The sequence below is a fragment of the Microcaecilia unicolor genome, chromosome 3, assembly GCF_901765095.1.
Source record: "Microcaecilia unicolor chromosome 3, aMicUni1.1, whole genome shotgun sequence".
NCBI classification, from domain to species: Eukaryota; Metazoa; Chordata; class Amphibia; order Gymnophiona; family Siphonopidae; genus Microcaecilia; species Microcaecilia unicolor.
In genome coordinates, this window is record NC_044033.1 from 93,079,192 (window position 1) to 93,103,695 (window position 24,504).

General features: G+C 43.1%; 1 protein-coding gene across 4 annotated transcripts in view; it reads right to left on the reverse strand.

The window, feature by feature from the left end:
• Window positions 1-24,504, reverse strand: part of LOC115465597 (protocadherin Fat 4-like) — a 204,670-nt gene that overhangs the window by 157,254 nt on the left and 22,912 nt on the right. For all 4 annotated transcript variants that reach the window (XM_030196179.1, XM_030196180.1, XM_030196178.1 and 1 more), the window contains exons 4-9: window positions 23,523-23,651; window positions 14,819-15,076; window positions 8,645-8,743; window positions 8,375-8,547; window positions 4,812-4,957; window positions 1,292-1,599 (exon numbers count right to left, since the gene is read on the reverse strand). In XM_030196179.1, coding sequence (XP_030052039.1) covers window positions 1,292-1,599; window positions 4,812-4,957; window positions 8,375-8,547; window positions 8,645-8,743; window positions 14,819-15,076; window positions 23,523-23,651 — 1,113 coding nt within the window. The remainder of the gene's footprint in view (window positions 1-1,291; window positions 1,600-4,811; window positions 4,958-8,374; window positions 8,548-8,644; window positions 8,744-14,818; window positions 15,077-23,522; window positions 23,652-24,504) is intronic.

The window sequence follows — 24,504 nt, forward strand, 5'->3', positions numbered from 1 at the left end:
CGATGCTCTTGGACATGGAAACAACTTCATCGCTCTCAAATCATTTAACCACCATGTCCAAAGGAGTGGAGGAGTGAGTTAGGAGTGTATGCTGAAATGGAAGTCGTTTACAGCTGAACCCGTGTCGGCGGTGCCACTCCTAAACCCGTAAGAGCTATCAGCTTGGAGTTTTTGGCTCCCGTGAAGGTTACATTGAATATCATCTGGAAGGCGCGCCAGGACCTAAAGGTGGTAGTAAATAATTTTGCTTCAGATATAATCTTATTAGTGAGCCACATGGATAATCTAATCGAATCCTTTGAGAATGAAAAATTGATACATCAAATGAAGTTCTACAGGAATAGGAAACAGTTAAGATTTTGAAAATGTTAATGGACCAGAAAAATTTGAATAAAATGAATATTGTTACAGATGATTAATATCGAGATTGTTGTTTTCCCAGAGTTCCGGGTATGACTCCTAAAGTTTCTTTTTCCTCTGAAATGATTCCTCTTAGTATATTAATTCAAAAGGAGTGAAGCCTGTGAAACTGGGATTACTTTAATCAGTGGGAATTGGATCAGAGTTCAAGTGTTTGTATTGTTAAATAATTTCTGGTTTTAAAAGGGTAAAAAAAATGAAATTAGGTGTATTGTTTCCACTAATATTGGACAATAAGTATGTTTCCAAAGAAATTAATTGACTATACACCGTTTTGGGTTTGAGGAGGCCAACCAGATGATCAATGTGGAATAATGATTCAGATAAATAATAACTGGGGATAATCAAATTAATACCACGTTTTCTTGGTTTACTGTTTAATTGATCTCCTTGTCTTGTTTCACTCTCCCTACTTGTTTTGTGGTCTAAGAAAGAGAAAGATTGTATATAATTCTATCTTGGAATTTGTGGATCGATTGCCTTCCTGTTTTTTGGGACCAGTTCTGTGTTAGATACATTACTTTCTCTTGCTCTTAAAATCATTCTGAATTCATGGAAAGACCTGTCAAAAGTTAATGATAACTGGTGGAACTTAGTGTGATTGACTTAAGGATCTGAAGCTTATCTTGCCAAAAAGGCAAATCTTTTAGTTAAGTTTAACACTTAATCCTATGTTTGTCATAATACTTGATTTATTGTATATTCATTTCTATGTCCGATTGATGTTTGCTTTACCTTTACTTTTCTTACTGTAGTGTCCATGCCGCCATTCCTGTTAATGTTATGGCTCTTGTTTTTTCTTATTATTACAAAAACATAATAAACCTAGATAAAAAAATAATAAAAAGATATGATAGTTTGGATACAGTACCACAGTAACTGCTGTTTTTGGTGGTGTTCGTGAATCCACAGCTTCTATAACAATGTTGTAAAGATCCCGCTCCTCTCGATTCAAAGATGTACGGGTCACAATGTTTCCATCATTAGTTATGGAGAACTTGTCAGGAGAGGTCTTGACGGAGTATGCAACAGTGATGGCTAAACTTCCTGTTACTGCTTTCACTGAGCCAACTCTAGTTCCCACTGCCCCCTCTTCCAAAATGATGAACTTATAATTGTAGCTTTCAAACACCAGGCCAAAGTCTGTGTCATTTACCAGCAAACAGAGAAGTACAGTGGCTAAAAAAAGAAAAAAGGATAATTGATATCAATAAGTGTAAGATAAGTAGAATAACGGGCAACTTTTACCATATTCTGTTTGTGCAGTTTGTTTGTGTGTGTGTGTGTCAGTGGCATAGCTAGCTGGAGCCACGGGAGCCTGGGCCTCCCCAAATATTTTCTGGGTTCCTGGTTGGATGGCGGGGGTCCCCAACCCCCGCCAGCAGCTGAAGACTTCATTCAATGCTGGTCTGTGGCGGCACTGCCACATTGCCTGCCCTGCTTTCTCTTCCCCTCACATCCGGCACACTCCTAAGGAGCGAGCAGGACATGAGGGGACGAGAGAGCAGGGCAGGCAATGCGGCAGTGCCAGAGACCAGCGCTGGACGAAGTATTTACGGTATTTGCGGCGGCGGCGGTGCTGTAGCTGGCAGGGGTTGGCGACCCCTACCAGTGAAGATGTACAGCGGCAGCAGTGGATGGCGGCAAGGTGGAGGCAGTGGAGGTGGGGAAACAACCAAAATGTGCCCCCCCACCTTAGGCTTTGGCCCCCTCCCACCTCGAGATCTGGCTACACCCCTGGTGTGTGTGTGTGTGTGTGTGCGTGTATACACCCTAATTCTATAAACTTGGGTGCACAGTTTAATGCTGAGTGTGCAGTTTCACGTGCAAGTGTGGAGGAGTGGCCTAGTGGTTAGGGTGGTGGACTTTGGTCCTGAGGAACTGAGTTCGATTCCCAGCACAGGCAGCTCCTTGTGACTCTGGGCAAGTCACTTAACCCTCCATCGCCTGCCGCATTGAGCCTGCCATGAGTGGGAAAGCGCGGGGTACAAATGTAACAAAAAATAAAAAGTTATAGAATAGTGTCAGTTATGCATAAAACTTATTAAATTAGCTGCTAATTGGCAATACCTAATAATTGGCTATAAATGGTGTTTATTGGCACAAATTTGCAGTTATATGCGTAACTGCCTTTAGTGTTCTAGAAATTGAGCACACAATATCCATAGCATGCAACTGCGAGGGGGGTTGGGCCTGCGAGGGACATAGGATGGTCAGGAATGTGTTTAGCAGTTATGCATGCAGGTTCTAGAATTCTATCAGTTATACACCTGATAGCAGTTGGGCACAGACATTTACACCAGCCTGTTAGCTAGAATAAGTGCTCGTGCCTAAAACTTAGGTGTGTAACTGCTGGCTTACACCAGTATTCTATAGCACCAATAAAGCACATAACTGCCGATATACAATTTGTGCTTAGGGTGCATCATCCTGGCACCTTTAGGCAACCTGTAGAGAATTATCTCCTATGTGTGGACAGAGAGATGTTAGTATCAAAACAAAATCTACCATCAGTCTGGCACTGATTGGCCCCCTTATTTATTCATTGACTTCCATGTTCTTGTGATAAATTTGTCACATGAACAAAGACAGCAAGTTTAGAATGAATTTGCCTACCATTCAATCCCATATCAAGCAGGTGAGCAATACCTGACCTCAGACTTCTACCTGGGGCATACAACTGAATCATTGATTTCAAATATGGCGGTAAGCCCTCGTGGAGAACCTGGTGTACCAGAGCTAAAACCTAATAAGATGCTCTATATTGGACAGGTAGCCAATAGAATTGTCACATGATCTCTGGAGCAAACATGCCCCAATAATCTAATTGCAAGGTCCTCAAGCATCTCCACAGATATTTCCTTGTTTCAGCTGCCAAAATTAGTAAAAGAATCTGTATGCTGTACGTTGGCCTAAAGCCATGTTGTGATAAATGCAGGCATGTAGAGGATAAAAGATATATTCTGAGAACTGGCTATTAAAAACAAACTCCATTAATTTGGCAAGCCATGAAATACTTGCAACCAGTCTGTAATTGGATACTAAAGTAAGATCTGCTCCCATATTTTTTGGAATCAGAGTTAATACAATATTAGGAATATTTACAGGATAGTGTCCCTCCAACAGTGTTATAGTAACAAATTTATAGAGTCAATTTCAAAGCACATAGAGTGGAGGGGCATTTTCAATATGATGTCTAAGTCAGATTTTGGACATTTTGTGCTAAATGTCCCAAATCCGAATAGCAAATGTAACCATTTTTGGAAAAAGAAAAATGTCTGTCTTTTTTTTCTTAAATATCATTTTGAACAAGGTTTTGTGCTTTATACATTTATCTTTGTGGTCCATTTTTGGGGAAAAAAACCCCATCCAAGTGCAAAATGCACAAAATCAAGCCATTGGGATGTAGGAGAAGCCAGCAATTTTAGTAGACTGGCCACACAAATATCCCAGGTGTGCAATCGAGCACCCTAGGGGGCACTGCTGTGAACTTCATGTAAAAGCTCCCAGATACACATCTCACTGTTGCTCCCTTATCTTGTCTGCTGAGCCCTCCAAAACCCACCCAACACCACTGCCCCCCAACTGTACACCACTTCAATAGCCCTTATGGGTAAAGGAGTTACTTATATGTGGGTACAGTAGGTTTGGTTAGTTTTGGAGGGCTCACAGTTTCCACCACAAGTGAGACAGGTAGAGTGAGATATGAGCCTGGGTCCCCTTCTCTACAGTCCACTGCATAGATCAATACACTACGCCAGGGACCTGCTTGCTGCGCTAATTAAACTGGCTATAATATCTGAAGTTGTTGTAGAGGCTGGTAAGTACAATTTGTATTCGCATCTTTGGGGGTGGGGGGTCAGTGACCACTGGGAGAGTAAGAGGCGGTCACCCCTTCTTCTCTCCAGTGGTCTTCTAGTCATTTAAAGCACCTTTTTGTGCATTATTCGTTCTAAAAACAGGGCTGCTGTAAGTGTATGCACCTTAAATTAAGGTGCATTTTTGGCCATATATGCTAGTACTTTATAAAGAAAAATAGGCATCTACTTCACTTTTAAAAAATAGGTGTGTTTTGGCTGCCTTAAACTAGGCACCAGGTTATAAAATTGCCTTCTTCATGTAGCTTTGCATTCTGATGTTTGTGTGTGGGGCTAGTAGAGAAAATACTGCTCAGGCTGAAATGTATGATGTAAAGTGGTTTGTGCTTCAGGCGTTCTCCCTTTCTTCATCACATGAGGTTCAGTGATAACTATTCTCCATTATCAGTTCAAATGACTGAGCCTTATACCTGGAGGAACTGCAGTAGACAGAATCAGAAAGAAAGCCTAAACAAGGACTGGGACATTATCAGAGAATGTCTGTGGGGAAAATATTAAATAAGATTGACCTACCTTTTGCTGTAAGTGCTGGAACTCCGTGATCAGTGGCAATAACACTTAACACAGTTACTGTGTCAGTCGTAACACGGGCCAAATTCAAAACAATTATCTCGCCAGTAGATTCATTTATAAAGAAGTTATTAGAAGGACTCTCGAAGCTGTATGGGGAAAAATTCATGGGAACATTAATCATCATACTATTAAGGATTATAAATAGGGTAAATTTATGTTTTCCAAATTTGGATCTATGTATTTTAAAAACTATATATTGATATTTAATCTAGCAAGATTTTGTACCTAATTGTCCCTAAAAATACTGGGGTCGATATGACATGAGAGTTAACTACCTGATTAACTTCTGCTGAACAGCTCCTGGCCAGATATTCAGCTGCACTTCTTTTTAAATTAATAATCACTATCAAAAATCCCAAGGGAGAGACAAAAAATGGAAACTAATAATAGTAAGTCATAAGTACATAAGTAGTGCCATACTGGGAAAGACCAAAGGTCCATCTAGCCCAGCATCCTGTCACCGACAGTGGCCAATCCAGGTCAAGGGCACCTGGCACGCTCCCCAAACGTAAAAACATTCCAGACAAGTTATACCTAAAAATGCGGAATTTTTCCAAGTCCATTTAATAGCGGTCTATGGACTTGTCCTTTAGGAATCTATCTAACCCCTTTTTAAACTCCGTCAAGCTAACCGCCCGTACCACGTTCTCCGGCAACGAATTCCAGAGTCTAATTACACGTTGGGTGAAGAAAAATTTTCTCCGATTCGTTTTAAATTTACCACACTGTAGCTTCAACTCATGCCCTCTAGTCCTAGTATTTTTGGATAGCGTGAACAGTCGCTTCACATCCACCCGATCCATTCCACTCATTATTTTATACACTTCTATCATATCTCCCCTCAGCCGTCTCTTCTCCAAGCTGAAAAGCCCTAGCCTTCTCAGCCTCTCTTCGTAGGAAAGTCGTCCCATCCCCACTATCATTTTCGTCGCCCTTCGCCCTAACTCTGCTGGTGAAAATCAAAGGGTTCAACGGAATGTTCACGGAGAGCATCCTGAGAAAATTTCATGAAATAAAAAATCTTTTATATTTGTTTTTTAATTTTTATTTTTAATTGAGGGTTAAAGAAGGATTCAGTATAGGCTGTACATATAACCTAGCAATCTTTCAGTGAGTCATACTGCTAAAACGTGGCTCACCTTAACAGCTCTACACATCACAGAATATCCTCCAATCTCAACCCTCTATTCAAATTTTTTTATATAGAAAGGGGCACCCCAGTTTTCCTGAGAACATCCTCGCCGGACGTCCCGGCGAAGGGACGGGGAAACCCGTATCATCGAAACAAGATGGGTGGGTGGCCATCTTTCATTTCGATAATACGGTCGGGGACGCCCAAATCTTGACATTTAGGTCGTTCCTAAAGATGGTCGTCCTTAGACTTGGTCATTTCTGATTTTCGGCGATAATGGAAACTAAGGCCACCCATCTCAGAAACGCCAGGACACCAACCGGGCACCCCAGGGGGCACTGCAGTGGACTTCATAAATTGCTCCCAGGTACATAGCTCCTTTACCTTGTGTGCTGAGTCCCCCAAAACCCACTACCCACAACTGTACACCACTACCATAGCCCTTAGGGGTGAAGGGGGGCACCTAGATGTGGGTACAGTGGATTTCTGGTGGGTTTTGGAGGGCTCACATTTACCACCACAAGTGTAACAGGTGGGGGGGGGGGGTGGGCCTGGGTCCGCCTGCTTTAAGTGCACTGCACCCATTAAAACTGCTCCAGGGACCTGCATACTGCTGCGATGGACCTGAGTATTACATTTGAGGCTGGCACAAAATATTTTGAAACTATTTTTTTGAGGGTGGGAGGGGGTTAGTGACCACTGGGGCAGTAAGGGGAGGTCATCCCCGATTCCCTCCGGTGGTCATCTGGTCAGTTCAGGCACCTTTTCATGGCTTGGTGGTAGCAAAAAAAGGACCAAGTAAAGTCATCCAAGTGCTTGTCAGGGACGCCCTTTTTTTCGATTATGGGTCAAGGACGCCCATGTGTTAGGCATGCCCAAGTCCCGCCTTCGCTACGCCTCTGACATGCCTCTGGAAACTTTGGTCATCCCCGTGACGGAAAGCAGTTGGGGACGTCCAAAATCGGCTTTCGATTATGCCGATTTGGGCAACCCTGGGAGAAGGATGCTCATCTTCCGATTTGTGTCGAAAGATGGGTGTCTTTCTCTTTCGAAAATAAGCCTGAAAGTGAATGCCTAAACCTTTACGGTGAAAAATCATTTGTCAATAAATAAATCAGCTCTCCGTGAACATGCTGTGCCCCCAGAGTTCACCTGAAGGAGGAAAACTATAACTAGATACTACTATAGGAGGAAATTGAGTAAAGTCTTGACTTATTTGCAAAACCTTCTCTTTTAATTGGCAGTTCCTATGGGGGTATTCCCGGACTTGTTCCAGGAGCCATTTCTCCATTATACCCATCAGATCTCCATCCTTGACAAACTCTGTCAGGCGAACCTGGCACACACTGTTCCTTCTACTTCTGTTGTCCTGCTCTTCTGCTCCGTCCATCAGGGTTTCTTGATGCTCCTCTAGCCTGTGCATCCAGATGTCTGTTGTGGCTACCCCAGTCCTCCGTCTGTGCCATTCAAACTTCCACCTGCTGCAGCCTCATAGCCTGGCCTTTTAAGCAGCCGTTTATTTCATCTACTGATGATTGCAATTTTGATAATTTGTCTTCTAGGACTACCGCAATGCTACAGGTGAATTTGTGTACTGTTTCCAGGAGTGTAATCATTAGTGGGATGACCCCTGTCGCCATTTCTTCCTCTGTGTGGTTTGCTTTTCTCTTAGGCCACTCTACAGCTTTCCTTCCACACTAAGTAGGATTTGCACACATGGTATAATTTAACTATCTGGCTTGGTTCTGGAGGTAGTCTTTAGCAGAATCTGACCATCGGGAAAAGTTTTTCTGATAAATGGGGGAGAGGGAACTTGCTGGGCTTCTGCTCACTGTGAGGTCATCACATGACTCTCAGTGGCACTTAAGTGGATAGTGCCACCAAATATCTGGTCAGACTGCCTCAGCAGTATGCAGGTAGTACTGGGACAGTCTGGGGGCAGAGTGAAGGCAGAGTTGTAAGTTATTCAGGCAGCGCCAATATTTAGCCCCAGGAGATCCGGGCAAGTGAGGACTGAGAAAAAGTTGTCCTAACTGCTGGATAGCTAGCTGGGTGATAGCACTGAATATTGGTGGTACCCGGATAACATCCAGAGGCCACCAAAGAACTGGAGACTCAGTGCTGGTATCTGGGTATGGCCCGGTGTTGGATATCCTGGCCTAGAAACACCCGCAGTGGCCAGCATTTAGAAAAATATTGACTGCCGTGGACTGAATATCAATGAGGCAGACTATAAACATATTTTATGTCAATGTACTCAAGTCCTATAAATGTTTGCTAACATTTATTTGCTTATATTTGATATGCTGCTATAAAAATACGCTTATTATCTTTCACTCATACAAATTAGTCAATGATAAATTTACATTACCTATAAGAAATAAGAGAATTATGCCCCAAGTCCTTGTCTACAGCAGATATGATCAGTACCACATCTCCTTTCTTAATGTTTGCTACTCGTATAGTGGCAGAATACTCAGTTTCAGTGAAGCACGGGGAGTTGTCATTGACATCCAATACACAGACAGTGATGTGAGTAAAATTCTGTTATAAGATACAGGAAAAAAATGATCCTAGTAAGGAATGAAAAGAGCATTTTATTGAAGCTTTGTTTAATTGCTGCTTCCCTCCTGCCCGTTACCTGTCTCTGAGGTATTCCATTATCAGAGGCATGGAGCAGCAGCTCATATTTGTCTTTGAATTCTCTGTCCAATAAACCCTGAGTGGTAAGAATTCCATTCTGCAGAGACAAAATAAATGCAGATCAATTCAGACTGGTGATATAGCTTAAATATTCCTTTATATATTGAAACCGTCTAAAACATAGAGTCAGCCTAACGATCCTCTAGTCATTTACATTTTTCAGTGTATCAGGTTCCACAATTTTAGAGGTGTTTCACCCAACCAATAGTGCCAATTAGAAAGGCTCCATCCACTTTATCAGTTTGTCTGTACCCACAGGCACAAAGATACACACACATATGAGGATGTGTGCAAACATACCCTCTCCCTCCTCCCAAGACAAAGACACACACACACACACACACACATACATACACAAAGACAGACACCAAGAGAGACAGAAATACAAGCACACACATACATACACACTCATAGACGCACGGATGCACAAAAACACACAAAGAGAGACAAACACAAACACATATATAAACATGCACAGACATACAGACACAGAAACATATGCACAAAGACAAGCACATACACACAAAGACACAAACATAAACAAAAAGACATGCCTCACACAGTCCCTATCATGAAATGAGACCACCAGTCCCCAAATTGACATATATGAGTTTGCAAATGGAGGAAGGGGAAATGTCATTTTGTCACTCTGTATGTATATGCTTTTCAGTCCTATTTGTTATTTGTTTAAATGTTTGAAAGGAGAATTGTTAGCTTGACGTGCTATATTTTAGATTAGTGGTTCCCAACTTGCCCTGAGGACCCCTGGTTAGTTGGGTTTTCCAGGATATCCACAATGCATTTGTATGAGATATTAAACCTACATTGAAAAGTTCTCAAAAGCATGCCCACATTGGGCTAGATTCTATATATCACAACTAAAAAATTGTCGCTGAAAAAAAATTATGCCTAGGCATATTCTATAAACTGCGCCTAAATTTAGGTTTATAGAATATGCCTAAATCTAGGCATATAGAATACGCCCAACACCCATTTTCTGCGGCCATTTACACCAATGAAAACCTGGTGTAAATGCTGACACTTAAATAATGCGTGGAATGGACCACTTCTACACATAAATTTGAGGAATGCCCATGACCATGCCCCCTTTTCAGATCCGCATCTTAGAATTTATGTGCATCACTTTATAGAATACACTTACACATTTGTGCACATAAATTCTAATTAATGCCAATTAGTGTCAATAATTGCTTGCTAAGTTCAATTATTGGTGCTGATTGTCTTGTTAAGCTAATTAAGTTGTGCGTGCAAATCCAGAGTATGAACGGAGTTGTGCACACAACTCAAGTCACACTTTATAGAATCCAGGGGATTGTTCCTAAACTAGTTTAACAAAAATGGTTCTTAATTAATATTGCAACTAGTCCTCTGTCTCAAGAAGGGCTCAAGAAATCTGTAGTGCCCATAAATCAAAGTGTATCAAAATGCAAAGTGATACATCAGACTCAATGTACTGTACAACAGGATGTGCATTCATTAACACACATTTGTAAAGAAGCTTTAAAACTTTGGGGGTAGGCAGAATTAATATACATTAACCTATGAATTAACATGCATATAATAAATTTCCATGCATCAAGAAGTTATAAGATAGCAGAAGCTGTATCTTCTCTTCAAGAGATGACAATCTACTTTATATTAAAATCTAATAAAACAAACACCACTGTGATCTAAATTGGAGGAAAAACCTCAGAGCAAATCGGTTTAAATTCACCTTACACTGCTTGCCTCTATCATTGGCATAAAAATCTCCTTAAGGGGGCCTTTTACTAAGCTATGTTGGGTACTAATGTGTGTCTAACTCAGCTTAAAATGGCATACCATGGGATGTGCTCAGGTGTCCTATGGTAACTGCCAAATGTACGCACACTAACTGCGCACTAAAAAATATTTTTATTTTTGTGTCGGGGTAGAGAGTAGATGTTTGTAATGGGGTTTATAGAACACTGCCCCTCACCCTTAAGAAAAGTCCCTCTCTAACTAGCCTGGGCCACCTTAAGAGCACTGATCCTGCCCAGGGAGGATGTGAGCCAGGAGGGGCGGTGTCAATACCTGGGAGTTTAAAAGACAGGGCAAGGCTGAGATTAAGGAGGCCCAGGGAAGAAAGAACTGAAGCTCAAGTCTACCCCTTTACAGAATATGTTTAGCTGCTATATCCTGGCTGAGGTAAGCCAACATTTGCTTCTTGTTAAGACTTGCAAGCCTTGCTGAGGTCTGGCTGGGGCCAAACCTGAAAAGCCCGGAAAATTGCTGGGTTTGGGCCGGAGCAGCCCTCACCAGCGACAGACTGCTAGTAACCCAGGTAAACTGTTGCATCTGAGGTTCCCTAGCCTGTGAGGTAACAGGTCTCGGGGCTCAGGTGAATAAAACATTTATTTTCACGTTTATACACCTTGTCTGGCTGAGTTAATCCCAGGGCCACCCCATAACCCTCACTTGGGGTCTCACAGCGTTCATGTGCTAACTTGTTAGGGCAGGTACATTACTATATGCTAATTGATTAGTGCATGGATAGTGCTTGAGACCTTACTGCCTGCAAAATGGGTGGCAGTACGTGCACACTTGGCAATTTAACAAAATGGCTGCATGTTAGCACATGGCCATTAATACAAAAAAATAGGAAAAAGCCATTTTTACAGCTGCAGTAAAAATGGCCTTAGTGTGCAGGAATGACCTGCATAAGGAAGGAAACCAGAAGGAGAAGAGTACCCCATGCAATGAATCACAAAAAGCAGGGGTGGATAATGTTCTTCTGCACATCAACAATGTATTCTGAAATCAAATATTGTACAGGCACCACTTTTTCCTTTTTGAGTTTAGCAAAAGGTCCCCTAACTTATTCAAAAATCAACAACTCATATATATCAATGTTGTAACTTCTAACAGTGCAAAAATTATTTCCACTTTAAAATGTATCTTGCAGTGAAGTAATAAAATCGGTGTGAAAATGCTGCTGCAGCTACCAGTCCAGTCTGGTCCAACGCGTTTTGAGGCTTTTTCTCCTTCAGTTTAGGGGTCCTTTTACTAATTGGTGGTAGGCACTCGTGCATGCCTACTGTGCACCAAAAAGCACTGCCATGAGACATGCTGAGGCATCCTGAAGTAGTTTGCTGATCCCACACTAAAAATGACATTTTATTTTTTAGCACGGGGGCGTGTTTAATGGTGGAGAGTAGGCATTCCCTGTGCTTATTGGTTAGTGCAGGGGCATTGCCACATGCCAACCAATTAGTGCCAGATTAGCACGGGAGCCCCTACTGCCTACAAAATAGATGGCAGTAAGGGCTTCCACACTAATGGCCATGCACTAACTGGGAAATTAGTGCATGGGCATTATGAGAAAAATTCAGCCATTTTACTGCTGCGCTAAAATGGCCTTGGTGTGCCGGAAAGCCACATGCTAAAACTACCACAGGCCACTTTTTAGTGCGGCTTAGTAAAAGGGCCTCTTAGATTACTGTGATATTTCTTTTGTTTGAGTTTGGTTATTGTATACCACTGGCCTCTTTGTATTGGTTTGGATATTATAATCTGCTTTATATGTCATGTTCTAAACCACTAGTTCAAACAAGACCTTACACAGTGTACAGTGGATTATAATTTAATAGTATAAAAGATGATATTTGGCCAGAGATTAGAACACCACTGTGATAAGCAATCAACAATAGAACCATTTGAAATGTAATACATAGTAACATAGTAACACAGTAGATGACGGCAGAAAAAGACCTGCATGGTCCATCCAGTCTGCCCAACAAGACAAACTCATATGTGCTACTTTTTGTGTATACCTTACCTTGATTTGTACCTGTCCTTTTCAGGGCACAGACCGTATAAGTCTGCCCAGCACTATCCCCGCCTCCCAACCACCAGCCCCGCCTCCCACCACCGGTTCTTGCACAGACTGTATAAGTCTGCCCAGCACTATCTCCACCTCCCATCCACCAGTCCCGCCTCCCACCACCGGCTCTGGCACAGACCGTATAAGTCTGCCCAGCACCATCCCCGCCTCCCGCCACCGGCTCTGCCACCCAATCTCAGATAAGCTCCTTAGGATCCATTCCTTCTGAACAGGATTCCTTTATGTTTATCCCACGCATGTTTGAATTCTGTTACTGTTTTCGTTTCCACCACCTCCCGTGGGAGGGCATTCCAAGCATCCACTACTCTCTCCGTGAAAAAATACTTCCTGACATTTTTCTTGAGTCTGCTCCCCTTCAATCTCATTTCATGTCCTCTCGTTCTAAGCCTTCGCATCTCCGAAAAAGGTTCATTTGCAGATTAATACCTTTCAAATATACACTTTCTCAAAAAAAAAGAAAAATCTTTAGATCGGAAGGAACACCCTCAGACCCTAGTCTGGAACCAGCAGTGTTCTCATAAACCTTAAATAGGGCTCAACGGCAGAAACACCTCTCCAACATTTAATTGCATCCTAAAAAGCCCTGTTTAAGGTCTGTGAGAACATTGCTGGTTCCATACTAGGGTCCGAGGCTTTTCCTTCCCATGTAAAGTTTTTTGTTTTTTTTTTTTGGGGGGGGGGGGGGAGAGACAAAGTGTATTACATTTCAAATGGTTCTATGGTTGATTGTTTATCACACTGGTTTATGTTTGTTTGATGTGGAACCACAGTTTCTATTTTTGGTTTGATGCTATCAGAGATTCCCAGAGTTTAAGTAAATTTATAAATTATATATTGAGGTTCAGCTAAAAATAAAATTCCAGAACACTTAGCTGCATCCAACTCCACTAGCTATAATCCCAACTCATCAAAGTTTCATCACTGTCTGTGGCTGTTTCCAGGATTGCATTTTCTCATGAGGATGTTCAAAGACTTTGATGCAAAAATCAAGCTGTCAGCTTGTCGTAGCAACGGATCAAACTCAGCTCTCCCATCTGCAGCTGTAAAAAACCTTAGAAAACTCTACAGTTTCTGCATAAATACTGGCTGCATTGTTTGTAAATCTACAATATGCAGTAATTTAATTCAGATTAAAATATAGAATTTTTTCACCTATGATTAAGAATTTATGGAACAAGTTGATGATAGCTATCTACATTTGAATTTCTCTGAGGTCTTTTTTCCCTAATATATAAAAGGAATTAGAAATTGCAAGAATATTGTTGTTATGTGAGTGTAAGGCTAAATTTTACTGTTGAAGGATATTTTTGAAGTCTTAGTAGTGGTCTTTTTCAACATTTTGATTGGTTATCATGTTTAAGATCACTTTGACCTATTCTTTTTGTGATGAAAAAAAAAACAGCCAGGAGAACGCAGCCTAAAATATCCTCATGTGATGTTTAGATAAAATCTTAAGCTATGAACGATGATTATTGTTTACTGCCCTTCATAAAAACATCAAAGTTATTTACAACATGGGCAGCACAGTTAAAATAGAAAGAGATGTCTGTAACCCCGAGGTCATACCAAGAATGCTAACGCCAAACCAGTGAAATCACTCTCACATGTAGGCCCCCCCCTTGCAGTTAGGCGCTATGGCACTTAGGGCTCCTTTTACTAAGCTGCAGCAAAAGGGTCCCTGTGGTGGCATCAGTGTGTGGATTTGCCACGCTCCGAGGCCCCTTTTACCACAGTGGGTAAAAGGGGCTGTGAAGTAAGTACATACTTGCTGCACAACCATTTTCAGGGGAGTCCTTACCACCTCCTTTTTAGGAGGCAGTAAGGGCTTCCGTGCTAACCTGGCAGTAACCAGGCTACACAAGACACTGCCTGATTACTGCCGGGTAAGTTCCCAGCGCTAAAAATAAAAACAATGGCATGAGTGGGGGCAGTACTACCACTGGCTCCCACGGTAGGCCAGCGGTAGTGCAAGACTGGTGTACACCAATGCCATGGTAGTTGTACTGTGGTGTTGAAAAAGGGCCCCTTAGGCACTACCTTATAGAATAGTACCTAATGCACAGAGGTATCTGTCAATTAATGGCACCTTTGACGTGCATAAATGGCAGCTTATAGAATTGTCCTATTTGTTTTTTGCGTAATTTGGATATAGTCTATAAAATTAATATTTTGAAGTATACTAGATGAGAAAAAACAGAAGATTTCTTATGGCATTTTCCAAACTCTTACTTGCTGAATGGTAAATTCATCCTTCCCATCTTCTGAGGATACATGGAATGTGATCTGTCCATTTGCTCCCTCATCCAAATCTCTGGCAGACACACTTCCAACCTTGACTGGCAGTCCTGACCTATAGTCTCCTTCGAGTATAGTGAAAATGAATGGCTCCATCTCAAATTCTGGATTGTTGTCATTGATATCAAGAAGAGTGATGTTCAACAAGGCACTTGAATTTAGCCCTTCCATTTCTGCATCAACTGCCCACACCTGCCAAAGGACCAGTAGAATAGTTATGATTTGAAAGATATCTACATCAAACATTTTTCTACAACACTGTAGAGAACCTAGGTCTCACTTTAAGGGTACCCACTGTGACACCCAGTGGCTCTGTTAAAGAAATATCCTTTTGCCATGTTGTTACCTCACTGATTCTAGAAAGTAAGCATTTCTTCTGTGACCAGTATTAATAATCAGAAGAAGAGAATTTGGGAGGGAATTTGTCAGAGGTATAAAACTCTGTGCTCAATTCAAATATTCGTTTTTGGCTTTCTGCCTTCCAAGTCTCTGACCTTTATGTGAGTGGAAAGCCTATCCAGTCCCAAGACCAATGCAATCTAAGTCCAAACAAATATAAGAGATAGGGATACCTGACTGCCCTAGCCAGAACAATCTATAAGGAGAGACCTAGTAGTATTTACAGTCATAGCAGCTGTTTAAGCTTGGGTCATTGGGAATGGGGAACCTACTGTACCCAATCCTGGGACCAAGGAATAAAGGAGAATTGGGCATAAAATAGTTGTGTATTTCCAGCAGGGCATTGAGGATGACCTATCAACTCTACAGGATCCTGGAACAGCACCAGAGGCTGAAGAAATTTACAGCTACAGGTCTTCTGGGGGTCATCACACATCCAACCAGACTAAGACAGTAAAGTGCCTCTCCTAGCATCCCAACAAAGACTGTAAAGGCTGGATTCAGTAGATGGTGCTGAAAAACAGGTGCCAGGAAAAATCAGTGTTCAGCACTATTCTATAAAGGACCCTTGAGATTAATACCTTTATAGAATAGAGCCTTGAGGGGATTCCTGTGCCTCACTTTGGGTGCAAGGACTTACGCCAGCTGAAACCTGGTGTAAATCCTGGCGAGGGGCGTAGCCAGACCTCGGCAGGAGGGGGGCCAGAGCCCAAGGTGGGGGGCACTGTTTAGTTGCCTCCCCCTGCCGCCGACCCCCCCCCTGCCACTTTGTAGCGCCGTCGCAACCGCAACCCCCGCCGCCACTTTTGACCGCTGCCGCAACCGCAAACCCCCCTCCATGCTGCCGCCCACCCCGCCGCCGCATCAGGTACCTTGTTTACTGGCGGGGGTCCCCAATCCCCACCAGCTGAAGAGTCTTCTTCAGTGCCGGTTGACTTCGTTGTGGGATCATCTGTTTCTGATGCCTTACGTCCTGCATGGGTCTACATGCACGGTGCAGGACGTAAGGCGTCAGAAACAGATGATCCCACAACGAAGGCACCGGAGTCGACCGGCGCTGAAGAGAACTCTTTGGCTGGTGGGGTTTGGGGACCCCCGCCAGCAAACAAGGTACCTGATGCGGCGGCGGGGGGGTCAAATGTAGAGGGGGCCAGGGCGTAATCTGTGGGGGCCCTTGCCCCTGTGGCCCCATGTAGCTTCACCCCTGATCCTGTCATGCAAGTTGGGTGCACATCCCCAGAATTCTATAACACCACACGCATCTTTTGAAAGTGCCCTGACCCACCCATGCCTCTCCCATGGCCACGCCCCTACTTTGGATTGCATGCTATGGGATTTGGGTGCCCAGGCTTATAGAATAGCATGCCACCAGATGCATGCACAACCCCTAACTGGTGCCAATTAACATCAATAATTGATTGTTAATAAGTTAGTGTCCAATTATTGGTGTTAATTGGTTTGTTATTCAATTCAATTGCTCATGCATCTCAAGATTGCCCTCAAATTTGGGCTCAGATATTTGGGTGCCCTTTATAGAATCCAGGGGTAAGTGAGTATCTTCTTTGAAACTAACTAATTATATTATATGCTACAGTGTTATTGAGAAAATTAAAAGGAAGTTGAAGAGACTTTGTAAATACTATTTGAATACTGCCTCTGCTATTATTGTCCTAGGGAGTATTTGAAGACACTGCCCAAGTGAATTTGTTGGTTCAGGACACCATCTCTGGAGTTCTCTACCTTATTGACTGTGTCTAAAGTGCAGCATGTGTACAATACGTACCTTTTAAGCAGAAGTGTCAAATTCTTACTGAAATTCAGATAGGCCACATTTGTTGCATGCCCTGATTTATCCTACTGTGGTCACTTCAGCAGAAAAATCAACCAGTTTGTTTGCAAAGCTCTTCCTCTTATGGATCATGTGCCCTTGGATCCTATAATCCACTATCTTGGAGGTGATGTACTATTCTTGACTCTAATAGAATTCTCATTAGTTTAACTATTACTGGTGTAAAACTAAACATATGTAGGTTTCTGCTTCCTTTTACTTTGCCCACTCATACAATTTGGTGTTAACTCTGTTCTCCTCCAGAGAGATTTGCTTGCACTGCCTCCACACCATGCAAATCTCTCTCATCAATAGTCACCGTGGATATCCTGAAAACCTAACTGGCTGGGGTGCCTCCAGGACCAAGTTTGGGAAAATGTGAGCTTTGAATCAAGCCAAAAACCTAAGTACTTAAAATTTGTCAACCGGAGAAACAAGAACATCAAAAAGTACAAAGGGAAGAGTAGGTGGAATGACATGGCCTGATAATCAACAAGCTGTTGGTTTTTTTTTTCTGGGTGACAACTATTTGAAAGCAATTCCAGTCTTTATGATACTGTAAGAATGAGTGGAAACCATATCAGTTTTAAAAAGCAGGGATCTTTATATATGAGACACTTCAGAAATCATTTTAGATTTACAAAGACACTGCTTACAGCTGTAGTGTTCTGCGATACCAAGTAACATCCTCTGCTTTGGCATTTTAATAGCTGTAGCCAACAGCAGGTTAAAACGGACAAGCTATAGTTCTCACAACTCACTGAATTCTAGCAAACAAATTGTATTTATTTTATTTCTTTCAAGCATTGCTGCCTATTGCCTAGGAGGGGTACAGAAATACATACACAATATAATAGTAAAAAAATAAAAAGTTTTAAAAAGTATAAATAAAACCCCCTCTTCTAGTTAACCAATGCTCTGCTTTATTCAAACACAGCACATGATCCTTCATTCTTAACAGGCCTGACAAAAAATGTATGACTTGAGCTGTTTCTTAAAATGAGAGAGCTCTGGCAGATGACACATCTGCTCTAGCAACTGGTTCCAAAGATAATGTACAACAGGAGAAAACACAGCCTCTCTAGTAATGGCATAATGTGCTAGTGAATGACATTGCACCAACAACAAACCATGGTAGACCATAAGGTCCTTGCAGGGCGGTAATATTCAATAGTCTGCCTCAAATACATCGAGGTTGATCCAAAAACTGCCTGGAAAACCATATCAGCAGCATTCGCACTGGTCCTTTTATCTCACTCAATTCACACACCCCCATTCTCAAAATAAGATGATAGCTTAAATTTCATGTAGCAATAAATATTTTGCCTGCAGCGTTATTTTCATTAATCAGCAAAGTTCAACAAATAATCATCATTAACAGTCTATACAACTGTTGAACCCAGCTTGGCAATACTGTGTCCGCTGCAGCTACTCGGTGTTGAACTAGCTCATAACATAGGACAGATAATTTGCAACAACATGAACACCAGCATGACCTGTGGTGATGCTGGAGCAACACCAAAGCAGACACTGTGAAGTCCAAAAGATTCTTTATTCAAACAAATCCCAACGTGGCCACGTTTCGCCAAATAGGCTGCATCAGGGGTAAACATAAACAACTAACCAGGGTCACACAAAATTTACCCTGGCAATGAAACTGAGCATCCAAGCTGTTGTGGCATTGGTTAGTTGTTTATGTTTACCCCTGATGCAGCCTATTTGGCGAAACGTGGCCACATCGGGATTTCCTATATAATAATTCTCACCACCAATGTTCTAATGTGCCTGCCTGTGTCTGTGGCGCCTTCGGAGTTGCTGAGCTAGGCTCCATAGCCAGGCTGACGTCACTCACAGCTGATTCCCAGGCAGGGGGAAGAGTAGGGAAACGCGCGGAGCAAGTGGCATGGAGCGATACTTACAAGGGCGGCCTCCAAGACTTCAGCAGAAGTCTCGTGAGTCTGCCATTGGAAGTCTCAGTGGCCATTTTGAACAGCGATCCGGCAGCGGGGGAGCGTTAGCGCCAGCAGCGGGAAGGCAGGACCGGGGATCTTTCCTGCTTGCCCGAAGAATTGGTTACACAACCTGGGTGGATGAAGGAGGGGCAGGTAAGAGAGCAGGGTCATTGGACATGGGTAGCTGGAAGGGGGGCAGGGGGAGAGTAGGGTTGCTGGACATGGGTGGCTGGAGGGGGGCAGGGGAGAGGAGGGTCGCTGGACATGGGTGGCTGGAGGGAGGGGTGAGGAGGGTCCTGAGACCAGAGAGGTGGGGGTGGAAGGGGGGCCTCAGACCATAAAGGGAGGGGGGAGGGGACACACACTCACTCACTCTCTGTCTCTCACATACACTCTCTCTGAGATACTCTCTGTCTATCACACTCTCCATCTCTCACACACACTCTCTTTCAAACATACACTCCGAGGAAAACCTTGCTAGCGCCCGTTTCATTTCTGACAGAAACGGGCCTTTTTTACTAGTGTTTGACTAAAGACTCTTTTGGACTTCAGTGTCTGCTTTGGTGTTGCTCTGTTCTGTTGCTGCAAGACACTTAGTGCCTCTGGTTTTGGTCTGCTGTGGTGATGCTGGGCCACACCCAACTCATAGCTATGCCACCCATAAGCTATCATTTTTTCTTTACTTCTCAATCAATTCCCATGTCCCTGCAACATCCGGGTCCAATGTTAGATCTTTGTGTCAGAAAACCCGTTTTACATTATTATGTTGTCTTTTTTTTCCCCATGGGAATCATGTACTTCTATTGGAGCACATATGTGAGGCACTGTTATTCACTGCCAGGACATATGATTGCTTTCTTGTATGAATGGTTTGCTTTCCTGTGACTTAATGGAGTTTTTTTCTATTAATCAATTTTATTGTACATCATCTTGAATTATTTTGTAAAAAAGCGATTCAACAAATCTGAATAAACCATAAACCACATTTGTATGTTTATGGAATTTATACTGTACTTTTTGTCTTGAGCACATTGTTGCAGAGAGTCACATAATGTTAAAATTACAATAATGCACTGATATACTAAGAATAAGAGTTCATCAAACAGCAATTGTGAGTTCTTTTCAGGCCATCAGACAAGCAGGTGAACCATGTGCAAAACGTTTAACGCTGATCGCTTTCATTCACATGCACTCTATGAAGTCAAAAAGTTCATCTCATTCAGGGGCCCTTTTACTAAGTCATGCCTAAAACTGGCCTGCGCTGGTGTAGGGGCATGTTTCGGACACACACAGGTCCATTTCCTCAGAGCGCCTGGAAAAAAGGTTTTTTTGTGCCAGAAAATGGACATGCGGCAAAATTAAAACCAGCACACACCTATTTTTGGCCTGAGACCTCTTCCTTCTCGATCTATCTGCTGCTTTTGACACTGTTGATCACAGCCTACTCCTTGATATACTGTCCTCATTTGAATTTCAGGGCTCTGTTCTTTCCTGGTTTTCTTCTTATCTCTCCCAGCGTACCTTTAGTGTATACTCTAGTGGATCCTCCTCTACTTCTATCTCACTGTCAGTTGGTGTACCTCAGGGATCTGTCCTGGGACCTCTTCTTTTCCCATCTGTACTTCTTCCCTTGGTACTCTGATCTCATCCCATGATTTTCAGTATCATCTTTATGCTGATGACTCCCAGATCTACCTCTCCACACCAGAAATCTCAGCCGAAATCCAGGCCAAAGTATCAGCCTGCCTGTCTGACATTGCTGCCTGGATGTCTCAGCGCCATCTGAAACTAAACATGACCAAGACTGAGCTTCTTATCGTTCCCCCTAAACCAACCTCTCCTCCTCCCCCATTCTCTATTTCTGTGGCTAACACTCTCATCCTTCCTGTCTCATCAGCTCATAACCTTGGGGTCATCTTCGACTCCTCCCTCTCCTTCTCTGCACATATTCAGCAGACTGCTAAAACCTGTAGTTTCTTTCTCTATAATATCACCAAAATTCGCCCTTTCCTTTCTGAGCACACTACCAGAAAGAACCCTCATCCACACTCTTATCACCTCTCGCTTAGACTATTGCAACTTGCTTCTCACAGGTCTCCCACTTAGCCATCTCTCTCCTCTTTAATCTGTTCACAATTCTGCTGCACACCTAATATTCCGCCAGTGTCGTTATGGTCATATTAGCCCTCTCCTCAAGTCACTTCACTGGCTTCCTATCCATTTCCGCACACAGTTCAAACTCCTCTTATTGACCTATAAGTGCATTCACTCTGCAGCTCCTCAGTACCTCTCCACTCTCATCTCTCCCTACATTCCTCCCCAGGAACTCCGTTCACTGGGTAAATCTCTCTTATCTGCACCCTTCTCCTCCACTGTTAACTCCAGACTCTGTTCCTTTTATCTTGCTGCACCATATGCCTGGAATAGACTTCCTGAGCCGGTATGTCAAGCTCCATCTCTGGCTGTCTTCAAATCTAAGCTAAAAGCCCACCTTTTTGATGCTGCTTTTAACTGTAATTTATGTTCATCAGATATTTAATGTTTTATATTTACTTTTGTTTTGCATGTTTGTTTTATTACCATTGTTTGGTTTTATTTCATAGACTCCTGAAGAAGGCGTTTGTAGCACCGAAACGCGGCTGTGTTGAGTCGAGTGTATAGTTAAATAAAGAGATGGCGACTACGTCGCCTACTGGTGTTGTTCAAGAGTCTACTCCTCCTACTCCTCCTCTCCTCAGATTCTACTTTTCGTAGGAATTTGTGTACCTCCACCCTCGTGGTGTTTTTTTTTTGTTTTTGTTTGTTACATTTGTACCCCGCGCTTTTCCACTCATGGCAGGCTCAATGCAGCTTACAGGGGGCAATGGAGGGTTAAGTGACTTGCCCAGAGTCACAAGGAGCTACCTGTGCCTGAAGCAGGGGCGTATCTGAACTGCGGCGGTAGGGGGGGCCAGGGCCAGAGTGAGGGGGCACATTATAGCCCCCCCCGCCGCCGCCGCCACCATTGCCGTTCCCCCTCCCCCTAGCCGCTGCCATTGCCAATCTCCCCCCGCCATTGCTGTCACCTACCTTCGCTGGTGGGGGACCCCAACCTCCGCCAGCCGAGGTCCGCATCCTCCTGCCGCTGCCGGCTGCCTGTAAAAGAATTCCGTCAGCTGGCGGGGGACCCCCAACCCCCACCAGCCAAGCCGAGGTCCTTTCATTTCTTCCACTAAAGCTGGCGCCGAAAGTTTCTTCTGAGTCTGACGTTGCTGCACGTTGTACGTGCAGGACGTCAGACTCAGAAACAGAATGAAGCTCATTCTGTTTCTGAGTCTGACGTCCTGCACGTGCAACGTGCAGCGATGTCAGACTCAGAAGAAACTTTCAGCGCCAGCTTTAGTGGAAGAAATGAAAGGACCTCGGCTTGGCTGGCGGGGGTTGGGGGTCCCCCGCCAGCTGACGGAATTCTTTTAAAGGCAGCCGGCAGCGGCAGGAGGACGCGGACCTCGGCTGGCGGGGGTTGGGGTCCCCCGCCAGCGAAGGTAGGCGACAGCAACGGAGGGGGAGGGTTGGCAGCGGTAGGGGGGTCCAGGGTGAAATCTGCGGGGGCCCAGGCCCCTGAGGCCCCACGCAGATATGCCCCTGGCCTGAAGTGGGAATCGAACTCAGTTCCTCAGTTCCCTAAGACCAAAGTCCACCACCCTAACCACTAGGCCACTCCTCCACTCCTATTGGCTTACTGGACTAGATAGACCATTGGTCTGGTGCAGTATGGCTATTCTTATGCTCTTACGTACTGCTTCGGCCTCTCCTTATACATCTCGATTGACAACGTACCTGCCAACTGAGGTGAGCAACCTTGTGCTTCTCTTCTATATTGTTTGAATATTTTTACTGCTCTAATTGCCTACTGCTCATGTTTGATCTATTCTTACGGTACACCGCCTTGAGTGAATTTCTTCAAAAAGGCGGTAAATAAATCCTAATAAATAAATAAATAATAAATAAATCCAGATCATTGGCTTGTGATAAAGAACAATAGACATGACAGGCACCTCAAATTTTAGAAATTGAATCACCTGATGTAGACACAATACAGAAATGCTACCACATTTAGGCATACCATGTTCCCCCTCTTTGCTGAGAAAAATGAGCACCAGGACGCCAGAACATGCCACACTTCAAGCTTTGCATTTATGGCATAAACAAAACATAGCATGGCTATCTATAACATGTCAGTATTTTCCTATGCATCAACTTGTGACGGGAAGAGATTACAGAGTAATTCATGAGTTACAACATGTTCTCTTGCTCATGGTAAGTGATAATAAAGCCACTACAGATTTTTCATATGTTTTGGTGCTGCCCTTTGGCACTCAAAACTGAGTCTGAACATGTCTAGTCCTCAGCTGCAGTGGTAGTTAAGTACTTTCCATTTTTACCATTAGTACTGTGTGTAGACATGATTGACGTGTACCTGGAAGATGGTCTCTTTCATGGTTTCTCTGTCTAATTCAGAGGAGTTCCATACTGTGATAGCCCCTTTGTCACTTATCTGGAAAGGGGAATTTTCAGGGATGATAGCAAAGTTTCCATTGAAACCACCCTGAGGGGGAAAGAACAGGTGAAAAAAAAGCATTACAAACACAAAATAAGGACATCTTGAATAAAGGGGAGTAATAGTCATTCCATGGTTGCATAGGTATCATGTTTTTGGCAACACTGAACCCAATAGGTTGCTGAATTGTGCTCTAGCCATCTAACCAAAGTGAAGGCTTCTTAGTTGAAAATATGAAACTGTTTTCTTACTTAGGGATAGATTACAAACTTCTAGTAGCTGGATTGAGAACTGTAATGAGTTATAGTTAGTTTTGCCTTGTGTGACTCGCTCACTGGTATGCCCCCCCCCCCCCCATAAGAGGAGGAGTTGGTAGGCTGGGAGCAATTTTTGAGTTGCTCCATATCTGTGCCCTGTGTGGTTACACCACTCACAAAGCCCTTGGTACAGCACTGGCTGGATTTCCAGCTTTAGTTAATCTGATTGGTAGACCTGTTTTCTTCAGTTATACAAATTCCCACTGTTATAAAGACTGTTTTTTTTAAATTGGATTTGTGGCAAGATAAAAAAATCTTTTTATCTGTGGACAATTTTCGTCTTGTGATGCTGAGTCTAGTGATTCCGCATCTAGACTACTGTAATGCCTTTTTGTCTAGCTTTACCTCATACATCTTTATATGGATTGCAAGAAGTTCAAAACTCTGCTGCACAAATCATTGGGGGAGAGCTAGAAACTTGTAAACCTTCACTAGTTGCCAATTGTCTGGCAGATTCAATTTAAAATATTACTACTAGTATTTAAACCATTGTATAATGATGCATGCTTGAGCGTTGCTACCTGCTTACAGGTATATCGTCCAACCAGAACGTTAAGATCACAAAGAAAAAGTTTATTAGATAT